Genomic DNA, 15,271 nt, shown 5'->3' with positions numbered 1-15,271 from the left:
AGATGATGTGTTATGGAGTTGTGCACTTGAAACCTGCATGGTTTTAATCAGTGTCACCCCAATAAAATCCATAAACAAAATATAAAGAAAATAGCCAAAACCAGTTTGGCTCAGTGGTAGAGCGTCGGTCTGCGGACTGAAAGGTCCCAGGTTCAATTCCGGTCAGGGGCATGTACGATGATTGCGGGCACATCTCTGGTGGGAGGTGTGCAAGATGCAGCTGGTCGTTGTTTCTCTCTCATTGATGTTTCTAGCTTTCTATCCCTCTCCCTTCCTCTCTGTAAAAAATCAATAAAAAATATATTAATATATATATATATATATATATATATATATATATATATATATATATAAATGGGAAGAGAACCTAAGGGAGTACACTAGAAAAAAAATCACGAAAGAAGGCAATAATGGAGGAACAATAAAAATATAAGGCATACAAAAACAGAATCAATTTTGTGCTACAGTCTGTGCACCAGAGAATGACATAGTAAAAAATAAAAATAAAAATAAATGGCACCAGAATGTAGGAAGTAGAAGAGATAGGCTATAGCCCCTTGTAAAACCTAACATACTCAGGCAGGTTTCATTTGTGTAGTAATCACCAAATGTTCTTATGGGTTTTTCTTTCTTTTTAAAAAAATATTTTTTTATTGATTTCAGAGAGGAAGAGAGAGGGGGAGAGTTAGAAACATCAATGATGAGAAAGGATCATTGATTGACTGCCTCCTGCACGCCCCCTACTGGGAATCAAGCCCATAACCTGGGCATGTGCCCTTGACTATAATAGAGTTGAACCTGGGACCCTTCAATCCACAGGCTGACGCTCTATCCATTGAGCCAAACCAGTGAGGGCTGTTCATATGGATTTTTAAATTATACCTGATGTTCTAAAAATGCATCATATAACACTCTGCAAAAATTCATTCCGCCTCAGACTAAGATTATTAGTAAAAGGAAACCACTAAAGATTGTTTAGAAGTTCTTTTTTTTTTTTTAATAAATCTTTATTGTTCATATTATTACAAATGTTCCTCATTTTTTTTCCCCTCCATTGCTCCCCTCCACCAGGTTCCCACCCCAACCTCTGCCCTTTCCCCTCCCCCCTTTGTCCTCATCCATAGGTGCACAGTTTATGTTCAGTCTCTTCCCACACCCCCCTCTCCCCTTTTCCCCCGAGAATCGTCAGTCCACTCCTCTTCCATACCTCTGATTCTATTATATTCACCTGTTAATATTGTTTAACAGATTTTTTTTTAATTCCCTTGGTTTTTAGATTCACTTGTTGATAGTTAGGTATTTGTTGTTCATAGTTTTTATCTTTATTTACTTTCTCTTCCTTCAGCAATTCATATAATTCTGGTTTGGTGGTGATGAACTCCTTTAGCTTTTTTTTATTAGTGAAGCTCTTTATCTGGCCTTCGATTCTGAGTGATAGCTTTGCTGGGTAGAGTATTTTTGGCTGTAAGTTCTTGCTATTCATCACCTTGAATATTTCTTGCCATTCCCGTCTGGCCTGCATGGTTTCTCTTGAGAAATCAGCTGACAATCGTATGAGTGCTCCTTTATAGGTAACTACCTGCTTTGCTCTTGCTGCTTTTAATATTCTCTCTTTGTCTTTTGCTCTTGGAATTTTAATTATGATGTGTCTTGGTGTGGTCTTCTTTGGATTCCTTTTGTTTGGAGTTCTGTGCGCTTCCTGGACTTGTAAGTCTAATTCTTTCACCAGGTGGGGGAAGTTTTCTGTCACTCTTTCAGTATGTTTTTGATATCTTGCTCTCTCTCATCTTCTGGGATCCCCATAATTCTAATGTTGGTTCGCTTGAAGTTGTCCCAGAGGTTTCTTACATTATCTTCAACTTTCTGGATTCTCTTGTCTTCTTGCTTCTGCGGAGGAGTTTCTTCTGACTCTTTATGTTCCAAATTTTTTACTTGATTCTTGCGATCTTCCATTTTGTTTTTAGGACTCTGTATAATATTTTTTATTTCAGACAACGTATTCTTTATTTCTTGTTGATCCCTTATTAGTTCTTGTTGATCCTTTTTCATCTCCTCATAGGTCTTATTGACCTTTTTTAGGAAATTCTTGAAAAACCTTATAAGTGTGGTTTTGAACTCTATATCCAGTCTCTTCTTTTCCTCCATTTCTTTTGTTTGTGATCTATTTCCTTGTCTTGGCATTTTCACAGCTTCCCTGAGTTGGTAAGGTGGCTTTGTGTGCTAAGGTGTCCTAGATGGTTCAGTAAGTCAGCCTCCCAGTTACCTGAGGTGGACAGTCTTGGTGTAGCCCTTTGTGGGATGTGCGTGCAGTCTTGTTGTTAAGCCTTGCTTGTTGTTGGTATCACTGGGAAGCGTTGATCTCCAAGCCAATTGGCTATGAATATCAGAAGTGTCTCAGCTAGGAGGGTTTCTGTTTTCCACTTGGATGGGCAGAGTCTCGGGGTCGCACAGACAAGCTTTGTTGAATCCCGCACAATTGGTTGCAGGTGCGCGCACCTCTTTGGTATAGGCGCAGACAAGCTTTAGATTCCTGTCTGCCCCTCCTAGGAGAGTCCTATTGGCAGCAAACGAGGAAGCTAGCCACTGGAAGGGCCTCTGTGCTCTGCTTGGATGTGGCGTAGTCTCGGGTGGTGCAGACAAGCTTTATTCAGCCGCTCCCTACTAGGGTCTGGTTTCTGAGTCCCGCAGTAATGGCCGCTGGCTTCACACACCTCAGAGAGATCCCCGCCCACTGCCAGACAGTCTGGCCTCTCCATTTTGTTTTTAGGACTCTGTATCAGCGCAATAGGGTGGTTCTGTTTCCTCCCGAACAAAAAAGCCAGCCATGCATTAGCTGTCTGCCCTCTCTGCATGCAGGGAGTAAGCCGGTAGCAATCTCGGCCCGCCCTCTCTGCTCTGCGAGCAAGCTGGCAGCAAACTCTGTGGCCGCTTTTTCGCACGCACAGTTTTCCGTACCTTCACAGTTCCTGAGGTTCAGCGCGCCTTCTCTCTCCTTCCCAGATGTTAGAGCCTCCCCTCAGCCAGCCATCCAGCGCTTCAGGGTGATGTTTCCCCTGTTTTTCAGTTCTAAATTCAAACTTGTTGTGGTAAGCTGCATTCGGGTATCTGCCCTATGCCGCCATCTTGGTTCTTCTCCTGTTTAGAAGTTTTTATCCTTATGTATTCACATATTTTTTCTGAATTACTTTCCTAACTATTGCTTTAGAAGTTGTAATTTTATGTACAATATTTTGGTTATTGTGGTTTTACTTTTTCTTATAAGCTAGGAAGCTGGCTTGTCGTGAAATGACCTGTATACACACACACACACACACACACACACACACACACACACACATATGCCTAAGTAACCATTTGACTGGTAGCTATGATGTGCACTGACCACCATGGGGCAGACGTTCAGCGCACAAGCATGGAAACATGGAACAGACTGATGAATCTAAGAGGGAAGGGGGAGGTGGGAAGAGATTAACCAAAGATCTTATGCATAGTAAAGGCCTGGTACATGGATTCGTGCACCAGTGGGGTCCCTCGGCCTGTTCACAGGGATTGGGTCGAAACCATCAACCCAACATCTTCCAAAGGGTCCCAGATTGTGAGAGGGTGTGGGCCAGGCCAAAGGACTCCACCAGTGCACGAATCTGTGCACCCAGCCTCTAGTACACACATATTATACTATAATTTCTACATTTGAACAAAAGATCAAAGAGTCTCCATCCTCACCCACTGTTATAATAAAAGACTAGTGCTCCACAACTAAAATATAGAGAAAATTCAGTCATAGTGTCTGTTACTTATCAGAATTCATTTTTTGTATTAATTTACATTTAATGCTAATGTATTGCAGTGTATCATTGGGAAAACTTTAGTATTGTACTTCCGTGTAATTTTTGAGGTATAATTTTTGAGATAATTATGCTTAAATTTTTATATAAAAATATCATGCCCACCCAGAGTGGCTCAGTGTTTGAGTGTTAACCCATGAACCAAGAGGTCACCAGTTTGATTCCGTTAAGGTTCTAGGCAAGCATGTCAAACTCCAGGCATGCGGCCTGCTGACTGCAAGTTTGACATGCTTGCTCTAAAGCCTTAAGTTCAATTTAGTGCAATTATATGATAAAGAAGTTTCTATATCTGATACCATGATAAAATGTGAAGTGCTTTATTATTTGATATTCTCATAAAATTTTGCTGTTAGAGGGGATTGTATGTATTATTTTAGTTTTTTTTTTTAATTTATTTATTTATTTATTACATATTTTAATGATTTTTTTTGCCCCCCTCTCTCCCTCCCCCATATCCCCTCCTTCCCCATAGTTTTATGTCCATTGGTTGTACTTATATGCATGTATACAAGTCCTTCGGTTGATCTATTATCTCCCCCAGATCCTCCTCCCTTAGTTTTCTAGTTTGTATCTTTCTTGTTTGCTCTTTAAACAGTTCTAACAAGGACAAACTTAAGTAACTTAAAAGTTAATATAACCCACTTGTGAGTAATTCTGGTGTTTAAAAGTGTTAGAAATTTTTGTTCCAATTATCAAGCTGCTTATATTTTTCCAAGTATTTGTTCTAGTTCTATTGACTCATAGAAGGTAGGTTTTCGGCTCAGTTTTTCACGACAATCCATCAAAATAGCCAAATCTTCTATAATTTCCTTGGAGTGTTTTCTATTCCCAAAAGCTTTAGTTTTATTTAGTTTTACTCATATTACATAAGTTTCTATCATTATCACCTTCTGATTATGTTTCATATTTTAGGATCTTAAATTTTTACAAATTGAACAGAATACTCCAGAATGTGAAATGACCTGTATAATATATGATGAGGAAGGAATAAAAAAAGCCTGGACAGTATTGTTTAGTAGGTTAGAGTTGACCTATGAACCAGGAGGTCACAGTTCAATTCCTGGTCAGGGCACATGCCCGGTTTTCAGGCTCAATCCCCAGTGTGGGGTGTGCAGGAGGCAGCCAGTCAATGATTCTCTCTCATCAGTGATGTTTCTGTCTCTCCCTCTTCCTTCCTCTCTGAATTCAATTAAAAAAAAAAAGGGGGGGGGGGGAGGAAAGAAGAAATACTGCAGAAAGGTAGAGTCAGCAACTAATTGGACAAAGAGATGAGCCAGGTATATACTGAGTGCTAGGCATCAAAGCAAAATATTTTTTAGCCCTAAAATGTTTTGGCCCTGCTATTTTAAATCTCCTCTGCCATTTTGATCCTTAGGGTGGTTTGCCAAGATTTGGTTAGATTAAAACAATACCAATTTACTGTTAAGTAAAAAGTGAAAAAATAATCAAAACATCCTGATGAATTAAATTAGATCTGTGAAAATTTCACCTGAGAAACTGGAATTAATGATAATAGCCACAGATGTAAACTTAAAATGGCAGGAAAACTTTGAAATTTGTTTTATACCTAAACACTGAGCAGTGATACAAATCTTTGTTGTAAAATTTACTCTAGAATAGATGAAATTAACTTAAATAATTTTAGCAAAATAAAAATAAAATTGAAAAGAGAAGTAGAAACTTTGAGTACATAGAAAATTGCTCTGTGTATCAAGTCAGCTTAATTATTTTGTTCCAGAAAATGTTTTTTTCCCCTCTTTTTCCTATCACCTACTCACTTGACTGTGCTAGAATTGAATTTTTTTAATTCTTCTATATCTATTATATATTATACCAGAATTATGTGAGCATAGTCTTATAATATATTTAGATTTATATAAACAAAATTTAAAAATTGTTTTTCTCTCTGCTTCTCTCCCCAGAGGTAACTACTATATGTATTTTGGTACCATCCTTCTAGCTATCTTTCCCCTGCCTTTACTAAGGATGTGTGTACAAAAATAAATATTGATTTTTTGATATTTGGTATTGTTCTCTCTGTAGTCTGTACTTAAAAAAATGTCTTGAATATCTTTCCATATAGTAAATGGGATAAAAATGTTTGCTGGATAAAATATCTTTATTATATATATTTATAAATATATATTTAAATATATATTTAAAATATTTTTATTGCCTGAATACTTTAGTAAAGATGGGGGGGGGGTGTCAAAGGATAGGGGTGGTACAAGGTGTTTATTGCCATCAAGAATCTCACAGTCTAGTAGAAGTGAAGCATACAGTAACTACTAGGGTTCGAGTGCAAGAATTTGTGCACCACCATTGAAAGGAACTATGGGCCGCGAAGTTGCAGTGGCACAGGGCGGGTCTCGGCCCATCCTCCACACTCCTGCCTAGCCCCTTCTGCCGCAGCCCCCAGTCTCCTGTCTGCCAACAGCCCACTGCCACCACCGCTCACACACACTGGTGGCACGGAGCAATTGGGGCTGGCACCAACAGTGTGTGTGAGCAGGGCCAGCACGTTCAGTGGGTGCCAATGGCAGCTGCTGCCCTGATCACCCCTTAGGAGCAGGAGGACGTGGAGAAGCCTGCAGGGGTGATCAGGGCCAGCAGTGGTGCAAGTGGGGCTGTCACCAGAGCAGTTGTGAGAGGCGGCTGCTGGCCCCCATCCTCCCTCAGGAGCAGGAGAGGTGGACAAGTCCTGAAGAGTGATTGGGACTGGAAGCCGTTGCTCACACCCACTGATGGTGCCAAGCAATCTGGGCCGGCACCAAGCAAAGAATTTCAGTAACTACCAAAAGCTTGCCCAGATGACAATGTTGTTCCACCATTTGATCTATTTGCATATTAGCCTTTTATTATATAGGATAATACAATGGAATAAGTGTTCTAATGGATATATTTATTAGGTGCTATTTGAGCACAGAGGAATGAATGTCAAACTCTTAGACAAAGAAAGATGAATGTGTCAGATGGTGCTTAGAGATGGTAAAAGGGATTTTTAGATAAGGTTCTAGGATTAATATTTTGCAAGTCATCTATGGCCCAGAATGATTAAGTAATACACTGAATTCATTCTTTATTTTTGTGTGAAATTCCTATCATCCCTTTCTGGTATCCTAAGCCAGGTCCTGAAAGTAAAACTTATCACATGTGATTGTCTTTTAGAATGTTGGCAGCTTTACTGGTTGGGTGTGACTCAGTTGGTCGAAATGTCTTCCTGTGCATGAAAAGGTTGCTGGTTTGATTCCCAGTCAGGGCACATGCATAGGTTGCATGTTTGATCCCTGGTGGGCACGTATGAGAGGCAACTGATCAATATTTCATACATTGATGTTTCTTTCTCTCCCTTTCTCTCAAAATTAAAGGGTGGCAGGGTAGATAGGATTTTGACAGCTTTAAGTAATGTTAAGAAATTAGTTAAGTTATTAAAATATCATGTAGAGGGTTATGTGAATGTATTTTTTCCCTTTTGTAGGGAGGTGGTTGACTCAATGGTTCAGCATTTTAAAGTAACTATATTTGGGGACCGTAGGCCAGTTTATGATGGAAAAAGAAGCCTTTACACAGCCAATCCACTTCCTGTGGCAACTACTGGGGTAAGATATGTGTTCCTTTTTGGGGAAGCTATACTTTTTGCAAATTTCTCATTTTAAATTCATTTGTTACCTTTTTATTTTATTTCAATCTATATATGTATGTGTATCATTTATCTTTTTTAACTTTTTTGAAATAATTTCAAACTTACAGAAAAGTTGTAAGAATCATGTAAAGAACTCATGTACCCTTTACCAAGACTCACCAGTGTTCTTTAACATTTGCCACATTTGTTTTAGCATTCTTTCTTTCTCTCCTTTGCTGTCTCTATCTACAGATACTGCTATATCTATCTATCTATCTATCATCTATCTATCTTATTTTTTTCTGAACCATCTAAGAGTAGGTTGCATATATTATGCTTTTTTCTTCTTATTATATTTTTATTTATTTCAGAGAGGAAAGGAAAGGGAGAGAGTGATAGAAACATCAATAATGAGAGAGAATCATCAAGTGGCTGCCTCCTACACGCTCCCTACTGGGGATCGAGCCTGAAACCTGGGTATGTGCCCTTGATTGGAATAGAACCCAGGATCCTTCAAGTCCCCAAGCTGCCATTGTATCCACTGAGCCAAACCAGCTAGGGTGATAACTGTACTATTAAAAAGCATAATGGCCTTAACCAGTTTGGCTTAACAGAAAGAGCATCAGCCTGGGGACTGAAGGGTCCCAGGTTTGATTTCTGTCAAGGGCACGTACCTAGTTTGCAGGCTTGATCCCCTTGCCCTGGTTGGGCAGTGTGCAAAGGCAATCAATTGATGTGTCTCTCTCATCGATTGTATGTGTGTATACATTTTATTGTTTGTCCATCTACTGATGGACACCATGGGCTATTACAAATAATGCTGCTATAAATATGGGTACAAATATCTATTCTAATCCCTGTTTTCTCTCTGTCTCTCTCTCTCTCCTCCTTCCACTCTCTCTAAAAACCAATGGAAAAATACTCTGAAGTGAGGATTTAAAAAAAAATTTTTTTAAATAGTACAGTTACCAAATTCACTAAGCTCTACATTGATATGTGATACTTTTGTCTAATCAACAACCCATATTTCAGATTTTTCATTTGTTCCAATAATGTCCTTTAGTATTTTTTTCCCCTTTCATACAGAATCCAGTCCAGGTTCATGTTTATATTTAGATTAGATATCATGTCTCTCTAGTTTTCTTTATTTTGTAACAATTCCTCATCCTTGCCTTCTTTCTTTAATGGCATTAACATGGTTGAAGGTTGCAGGCAAGTTATTTTTTAGACTGTCCCTCAGTCTGAGTTTGTCTGATACCTCCTTTTTATTAAATTCTGATTAAACATTCTTGGCAGGAATTAATATGTGCTTTTTCCTTATCAGTGTATCATATCATGAAGCACATAATATTTGTTCCATTAATGGTGATGCTAATTTTGACCACTTGGTTATGTTGTTATCTTCTATGCTTCTCTTGTCAAGTTATTCTTTTTCTCTTTGCTCTTGGGAGATAACTTTGTTTTAAGTGTTTTTATTTATTTTAGAGAGAGAAGCATCGATGTGAGAGAAAACATCAATCAGTTGGCTCCCATATGCACCCTGACTTGGGATCAAACCCACAACTTAGATGTGTGCCCTGACCAGGAATGGAACTGATGACCTTTTGGTGCATGGAACAACTAAGCCATTCTATCCAGCCAGGGCGAAATCGTTTTTTGTTTTTTTTTTAATTCTAGTAAAATACACATAGCATAAAATTTACCATCTGAGCTATTTTTTAAGGATTATTCTATGGATTTGAATACATTCAACAACTGTCACCGCCATCCATTTACATAACTTTTTTCATCTTATAAAACTGAAACTCTGTGCTCATTAAACATTAATTCCCCAAACCCCCCTCTCCTGAACCCTTGGCAACAACCATTCTACTTTGTGTCTCTATGAATTAAACTATTAAGGTCTAGTAATAATTAATGTCGCTTTCTAATACTTCTTAAAATCGAATTTATTTAAACAATACAACAAAATTTAATCGGCAATATAGTTGCCGTTGTTTTCTACTACTTGTGCCCAACGCTCAGGAAGCATTTTAATCCCTCTGTTGTAAAATTCTTGTGATTTTGATGCAAAAAATTCGGTCAATGCATTTTTGAGGCATTCTTCATTATTAAATTTTTTTCCAAGAAGAAAGTTTTGCAAAGAACAAAACAAATGGTAATCGGAAGGGGCAATATCAGGAGAATATGCAGGTTGAGGGAGAACTTCCCATCCCAACTGGCGCAGTTTTTCAGCAGTGATTCTTGCAGTATGCGGTCGTGCGTTATCGTGGTGAAGAATTACGCCCTTCCGATTAATCAGCGCGGGTTCTTTTTCTCTTAAAGCTTGGGCTAACCTTTCCAATTGGGCACTATACACTGCACTTGTAATGGTTTGGGTAGATGCTAAAAGTTCATAATGAAGAATTCCTTTAAAATTCCACCAAACACACAACATCACTTTTTTCGCATGCAAGTCAGGTTTTGGTGTGGGCTGCGGAGCCTCATTTTTGTCCAACCACTGAGGCCGCCTTTTCAAATTTACATACAGCACCCATTGTTCATCTCCGGTAACAATTTGCTCTAAAAACGGCAAACGGTTTTGACGAGAGAGGAGCGAACTGCAAATTGTGACTATCTGATTATGGTTGTTGTCGGTCAACTCATGAGGAACCCATTTTCCAAACTTTTGGACTTTGCCAAGTGCACGCAATTGATTGGAAATTGTTTTTTGTGAACAATTTAAAGTTGTCGCAAGCTCTTGTTGGGTAATTTGAGGATTTTGCACCAAAAGAGCTTGAAGAGCTTCTTGATCAAAATTGGACACACGGCCTCGACCACTCTTGTCATCTAACGAAAAATTTCCCTCGCGAAATTTCTCAAACCAACGCTGGCATTTTCTGGCGCTAACTGCATCTTGACCAAGAGCACTACAGATGTTTTTTGCAGCCTCACTTGCTTTTCTTCCTAATTGGAACTCGTAAAGCATGCAGTGCCGAATATGCTCTTCATCCGCCATCTTCTTAGCCCTAGTTTTGCAACAAAAACCAAACCAAACACAAACTTTTTCAAGCAAAACTTGTTAATTGCACTTCACACGTTCTGTAGATACCATGTGTTTGAAGGTTATGTCAATACAAGTCAACACCAAGCAAGATTTTAAACGAATGTTTAAAAACGACATTAATTATTACTAGACCCGATATTCCCAGCACCTTATATTGTACATTGTTTTTTTTGTTACTGGCTTATTTCATTTATCATAATGTCACTAAGGTTCATCTTCGTTGTCACGTGTATAGGGATTTTCCTTTCTTTTTAAAGCTGAATATTTTCATGTGTTTGTATGTGTGTATACATTTTATTGTTTGTCCATCTACTGATGGACACCTTTGGGCTATTGCAAATAATGCTGCTATAAATATGGGTACAAATATCTGTTGTAATCCCTGCTTTCAGTTCTATTGTGCATATACCCAAAAGTGGAGTTGCTGGATCATATAAATGGTAATTATATTTTTAATGTTTTGAGAAACCACCATACTGTTTTCCATAGCAACTGTACCATTTTACATTCCCACCAACAGAACTTACAAGGGTTCTAAATCATCTACACCCTTCTCAACACTTACTTTCTATTGTGTTGATAATAGCCATCCTTATGTGTATGAAGTCATATCTGATTGTGGCTTTGATTTGTATATCCCTAATTATTAGTGAAATTGAGCATCTTTTCATGTGCTTATGGATCTTTTGTATATCTTTGGAGAAAGTTCATTGCCCATTTTTAAAGTGGGTTGTTTGTTGTTGAATTTTAGCTATTTTTTTCATTTATATATATGTATTTTTGGTTTCAGAGAAGAAGGGAGAGATTGAGAAAGAATCAGTGATTGGCTGCCTCCTGCATGCCCCCCACTGGGGATCAAGCCTACAACTCTGGTATGTGCCCTGACTGGGAATTGAGCTGTAAGTTCCTGGTGCATAGGTTGACACTCAACCACTGAGCCACACTGACCAGGCTTTAGCTATTTTTAAAAAATATATATTTTTTATTGATTTTTTACAGAGAGGAAGAGAGAGGGATAGAGAGTTAGAAACATCGATGAGATCGATGAGAAAGAATCATCGATCAGCTGCCTCTTGCACACCCCCTACTGAGGATGTGCCCGCAACCAAGGTACATGCCCTTGACCGGAATCGAACCCGGGACCCTTCAGCCCACAGGCCAACGCTCTATCCACTGAGCCAAACCGGTTTCGGCATAGCTATTCTTTATATATTCTTAACAGATAGATGATTTGCAAATATTTCTTAATATTCTATAGGTTACCTTTTGACTTTGTTGCTTTCTTCCTTTGATGCACAGAAATTTTTAATATTGATATGGGTGATACTTTTAAGGATCTTGTTTCTCATTAGATTTCTATAGTAATAAAAGGGTAATATGCTAATTAGATCAGATGTCCTTCCTGACAAAGCCAGGGTAAGGAAAGCCAGTCTGGGTCCCAGGTGCCTGCGGGCAGCCCAAGGGCAGTTAGGGGTGATCGGGCTGGCAGAGGAGGGCAGTTGTGGGCAACCAGGCCTACAGGGGAGGACAATTGCGGGGGAGGGATTTGGGAGGGACCAGGCCTGCAGGGGAGGGTAGTTGGGGGGGACCAAGCTGGCAAGGGAGGGCAATTAAGGGTGACCAGGCCAGCAGGGGAGGGCAGTTAGGCATCAATCAGGCTGACAGGGGAGTGGTTAGGGGATGATAGGGCCTAAATGTGCGGTCAGACATGCTTCAAGGGGTCCCAGATTGGAGAGGGTGCAGGCTAGACTGAGAGATACACACCTCCCTCACCCTAACCATGCACAAATGTCATGCATCAGGCCTCTAGTATATAAACAAAATGACAATACTATGTCATACAGTAAACCTAACTTAGGTACCCTGCAAGTCTCACTTCTTTTATACATACATTCTGTATATAGGAACTCGTGCTCAAACTGATTTTTCCAGTTCCACTTTACCCTTACAGAAATCTTCCTTTACTCCCCACACCACATATTTGAATCTTCCTTCGTTTTTAAACTCCTGGCTCCCCAAAACACAACAACTTTTACTTATCTGTTCCATTCTACAGTACATGTAAAATAGTTTCAGAATTACTATACCATACCACTACAGAAAACAAGCCTACTAAAAAGAGTTTATGGTTTTATTTTGTGTGTATTTCTTCCCTACTCACCCCTCCTTCCCACTCCCAACTGAGAGTATAGTCAGTATACTGTATTCAAGAATTATTTGCATTAGTGTTTTCATTCTTGGTTTTTTTCTTCTTTTAGTATGGCAATATTATTCATTTGAAGTGCATTTGGTTTTATTTATATTTAGTTTAGTTTTTCCCCTCCAGCCTTATTGATTTAATTTTTTAGCTAAAATTTAATTGATTTGATTTAATTTAAATTTTAATATATAGAACTTTATTTAACATGCTTCCAAAAGGTAAAACATACTGAAAAATACACTCTGAATTGTTAATCCCTTTTATTTTTCCAATTTATTTCTTTCCATCCTTATAAAGTAACCAATTTTCTTTGTTTCTGGTTAATGCTTACTGTGTTTCTTTTTGCATAAGTAAGCAAATACAAAAAGATTTTTCCATTTTCCCCTTTTTTCTCACATAAAAGTCTGCATACTATTTGTTATCTTCTGTACTTTGCCTCCCCCCACACACACACACTTAACAGTATAGTAGCTTGGAAATTATTTCATAACAATTCCCAGAGATATTCTTCATCTTTTTTTTAATAGCATTTAAGGCAATTTTCAGTATTTTTTAATGACAAATAATGCTGGCAGAAATAACAATCATTTAAATGTTAAACTATTTAACATTGAGATTGGTGTGTTTTTTATAGTTGTCTTGTTTTATCCTAAATATTTATACAAGTTAAACTTTAAAATAATTGTATTTATCTTTCTCAACTTTTACCAGATGACTTTCTTTTCTCAACAGGTAGATTTAGATGTTACTCTTCCTGGGGAAGGTGGAAAAGATCGACCTTTCAAGGTGTCAATCAAGTTTGTCTCTCGGGTGAGTTGGCACCTTCTACATGAAGTACTGACAGGACGGACCTTGCCTGAGCCACTGGAATTAGACAAGCCAATCAGCACTAATCCTGTCCATGCCGTTGATGTGGTGCTACGACATCTGCCCTCCATGAAGTGGGTGCTTCTGGCTTTTTTCATCTTTAAATTTAAAGTATGAAGGCTTTCCTCCCAAAGTTGTGCAGGCCTCCTTTGGTTAATGTTCAGATGTTGTAAATTTGAATATTTCAGTTGAAAAATAGCATGCAGCCCTACCTGGTTTGGCTCAGTGGATAGAATGTTGGACTGCAGGCAGGAAGGGTACTGAGTTCGATTCTGGTCAAGGGCACATGCCTGGGTTGTGGTCTCAATCCCCAGTAGGGGGCGTGCAGAAGGCAGCTGATGAGTGATTCTCATTATTGATATTTCTCTCTCTTCCTTCCTCTCTAAAATAAATAAGAATATATATATTTTTAAATAGCATGCATACAAGTTCATTGATAGATGTAAGTTACAAAAAATTTTCCGACATTTGAAAGTAAATGCACCTTATTTATTTAGCTATTCTAATGGATATTTTTTTTTAGAAAAGTGTCTAACCCTTTCTCCTAAGAGCTATAAATCTTGAGCAACTGATGTATTTTCAGATATAATACTATAGTTAAATCATCTTATTTTAAAGGTAATTTCATTGTTTATACAATAGTATCAATTGTGTTGAAATTGCTATTTTAATCACACTAGCATCTCACATAGGTATGTGTGTGCCTGTGCTTATATAGGTTCAGATAGGCTGTGTCTTTTTTTTTTTTAATGTTTTTTAATTTTTATTGATTTCAAAGAGGAGGAAGAGAGAGAGAGAAACATCAATGAGAGAATCATTGATTGGTTGTCGCTTGCATGCCCCCTACAGTGGATCGAGCCCACAACCCAGGAATGGGCCCTTGATGAGAATCAAACCCTGGGCCCTTTGGTCCGTAGACTGATACTCTGTCCACTGAGCCCCACCAGCTAGGGCAGGCTTGTGTCTTTTTTAAAGAAAAATATTATGTCTTACAAACACGTTTATAGAAATAGCTTTTTGATCAGTAATTTAGCATTTTCTAATATTGGAGCTGTTAACTTTTAAAATTTATTTTTAAGAAAGTACTATAAATAAAATTCGTTCTTATTCATACTAAAATTAGTTGTAAGAATATAGGATTGCAGTGAAGGATACAGATGTGTTTTTTTCCATTAGAATAGCTGCTTTTTGCTTTTACAAATTTGGAAAGTGTTTAGTTTCATATATCCATAAAGATAAGCATGATCATTTAAGTTATGTGCTCTAGACTCAACTGTTCTGCATATTTAAATACTTATATAGAAAGGAAAGGATTGAAAATGCCATTTTAATTTTTGTAGATATACACCTGTGGGGCGTTCATTTTTCTCGGCTCCAGAAGGATATGACCACCCTCTGGGAGGGGGCAGGGAGGTATGGTTTGGATTCCATCAATCTGTTCGTCCTGCCATGTGGAAAATGATGCTTAATATTGATGGTAAGAGAATAAAACAATATTCTGTATTGGATAATTGATTTCTGTATAGCCTGTTTGTGTGTTTAATGTGTCTATGTGCATTTTATGTATTACTAGTACATATGTATATGTACTAATAATATCTGGACTTGCAGTAAGACAAAATAGAAAACCTTTATATTTATATTACATTTCATTCAGAAAGCCTTTACACATAACTTGTCCTAGTTTGCTA

The 15,271-nt window shown here is 38.1% G+C and overlaps 1 protein-coding gene across 7 annotated transcripts in view; it reads left to right on the top strand.

Annotated features, from left to right (window-relative positions):
• Nucleotides 1-15,271, top strand: part of LOC118724451 (protein argonaute-3) — a 79,584-nt gene that overhangs the window by 13,009 nt on the left and 51,304 nt on the right. For 2 of the 7 annotated variants that reach the window (XM_036447700.2, XM_036447697.2), the window contains exons 3-5: nucleotides 7,324-7,444; nucleotides 13,425-13,654; nucleotides 14,921-15,057. In XM_036447700.2, the coding sequence (XP_036303593.1) occupies nucleotides 7,324-7,444; nucleotides 13,425-13,654; nucleotides 14,921-15,057 (488 nt within the window). Of the gene's footprint in view, nucleotides 1-7,321; nucleotides 7,445-13,424; nucleotides 13,655-14,920; nucleotides 15,058-15,271 lie in introns of those variants that run through there. The other 5 variants (XM_036447698.2, XM_036447699.2, XM_036447701.2 and 2 more) reach the window with 4 other exon arrangements.

This window comes from Pipistrellus kuhlii, unplaced genomic scaffold (genome assembly GCF_014108245.1).
Source record: "Pipistrellus kuhlii isolate mPipKuh1 unplaced genomic scaffold, mPipKuh1.p scaffold_m20_p_2, whole genome shotgun sequence".
NCBI classification, from domain to species: Eukaryota; Metazoa; Chordata; class Mammalia; order Chiroptera; family Vespertilionidae; genus Pipistrellus; species Pipistrellus kuhlii.
This window is presented reverse-complemented; position numbering and strand designations above follow the sequence as displayed.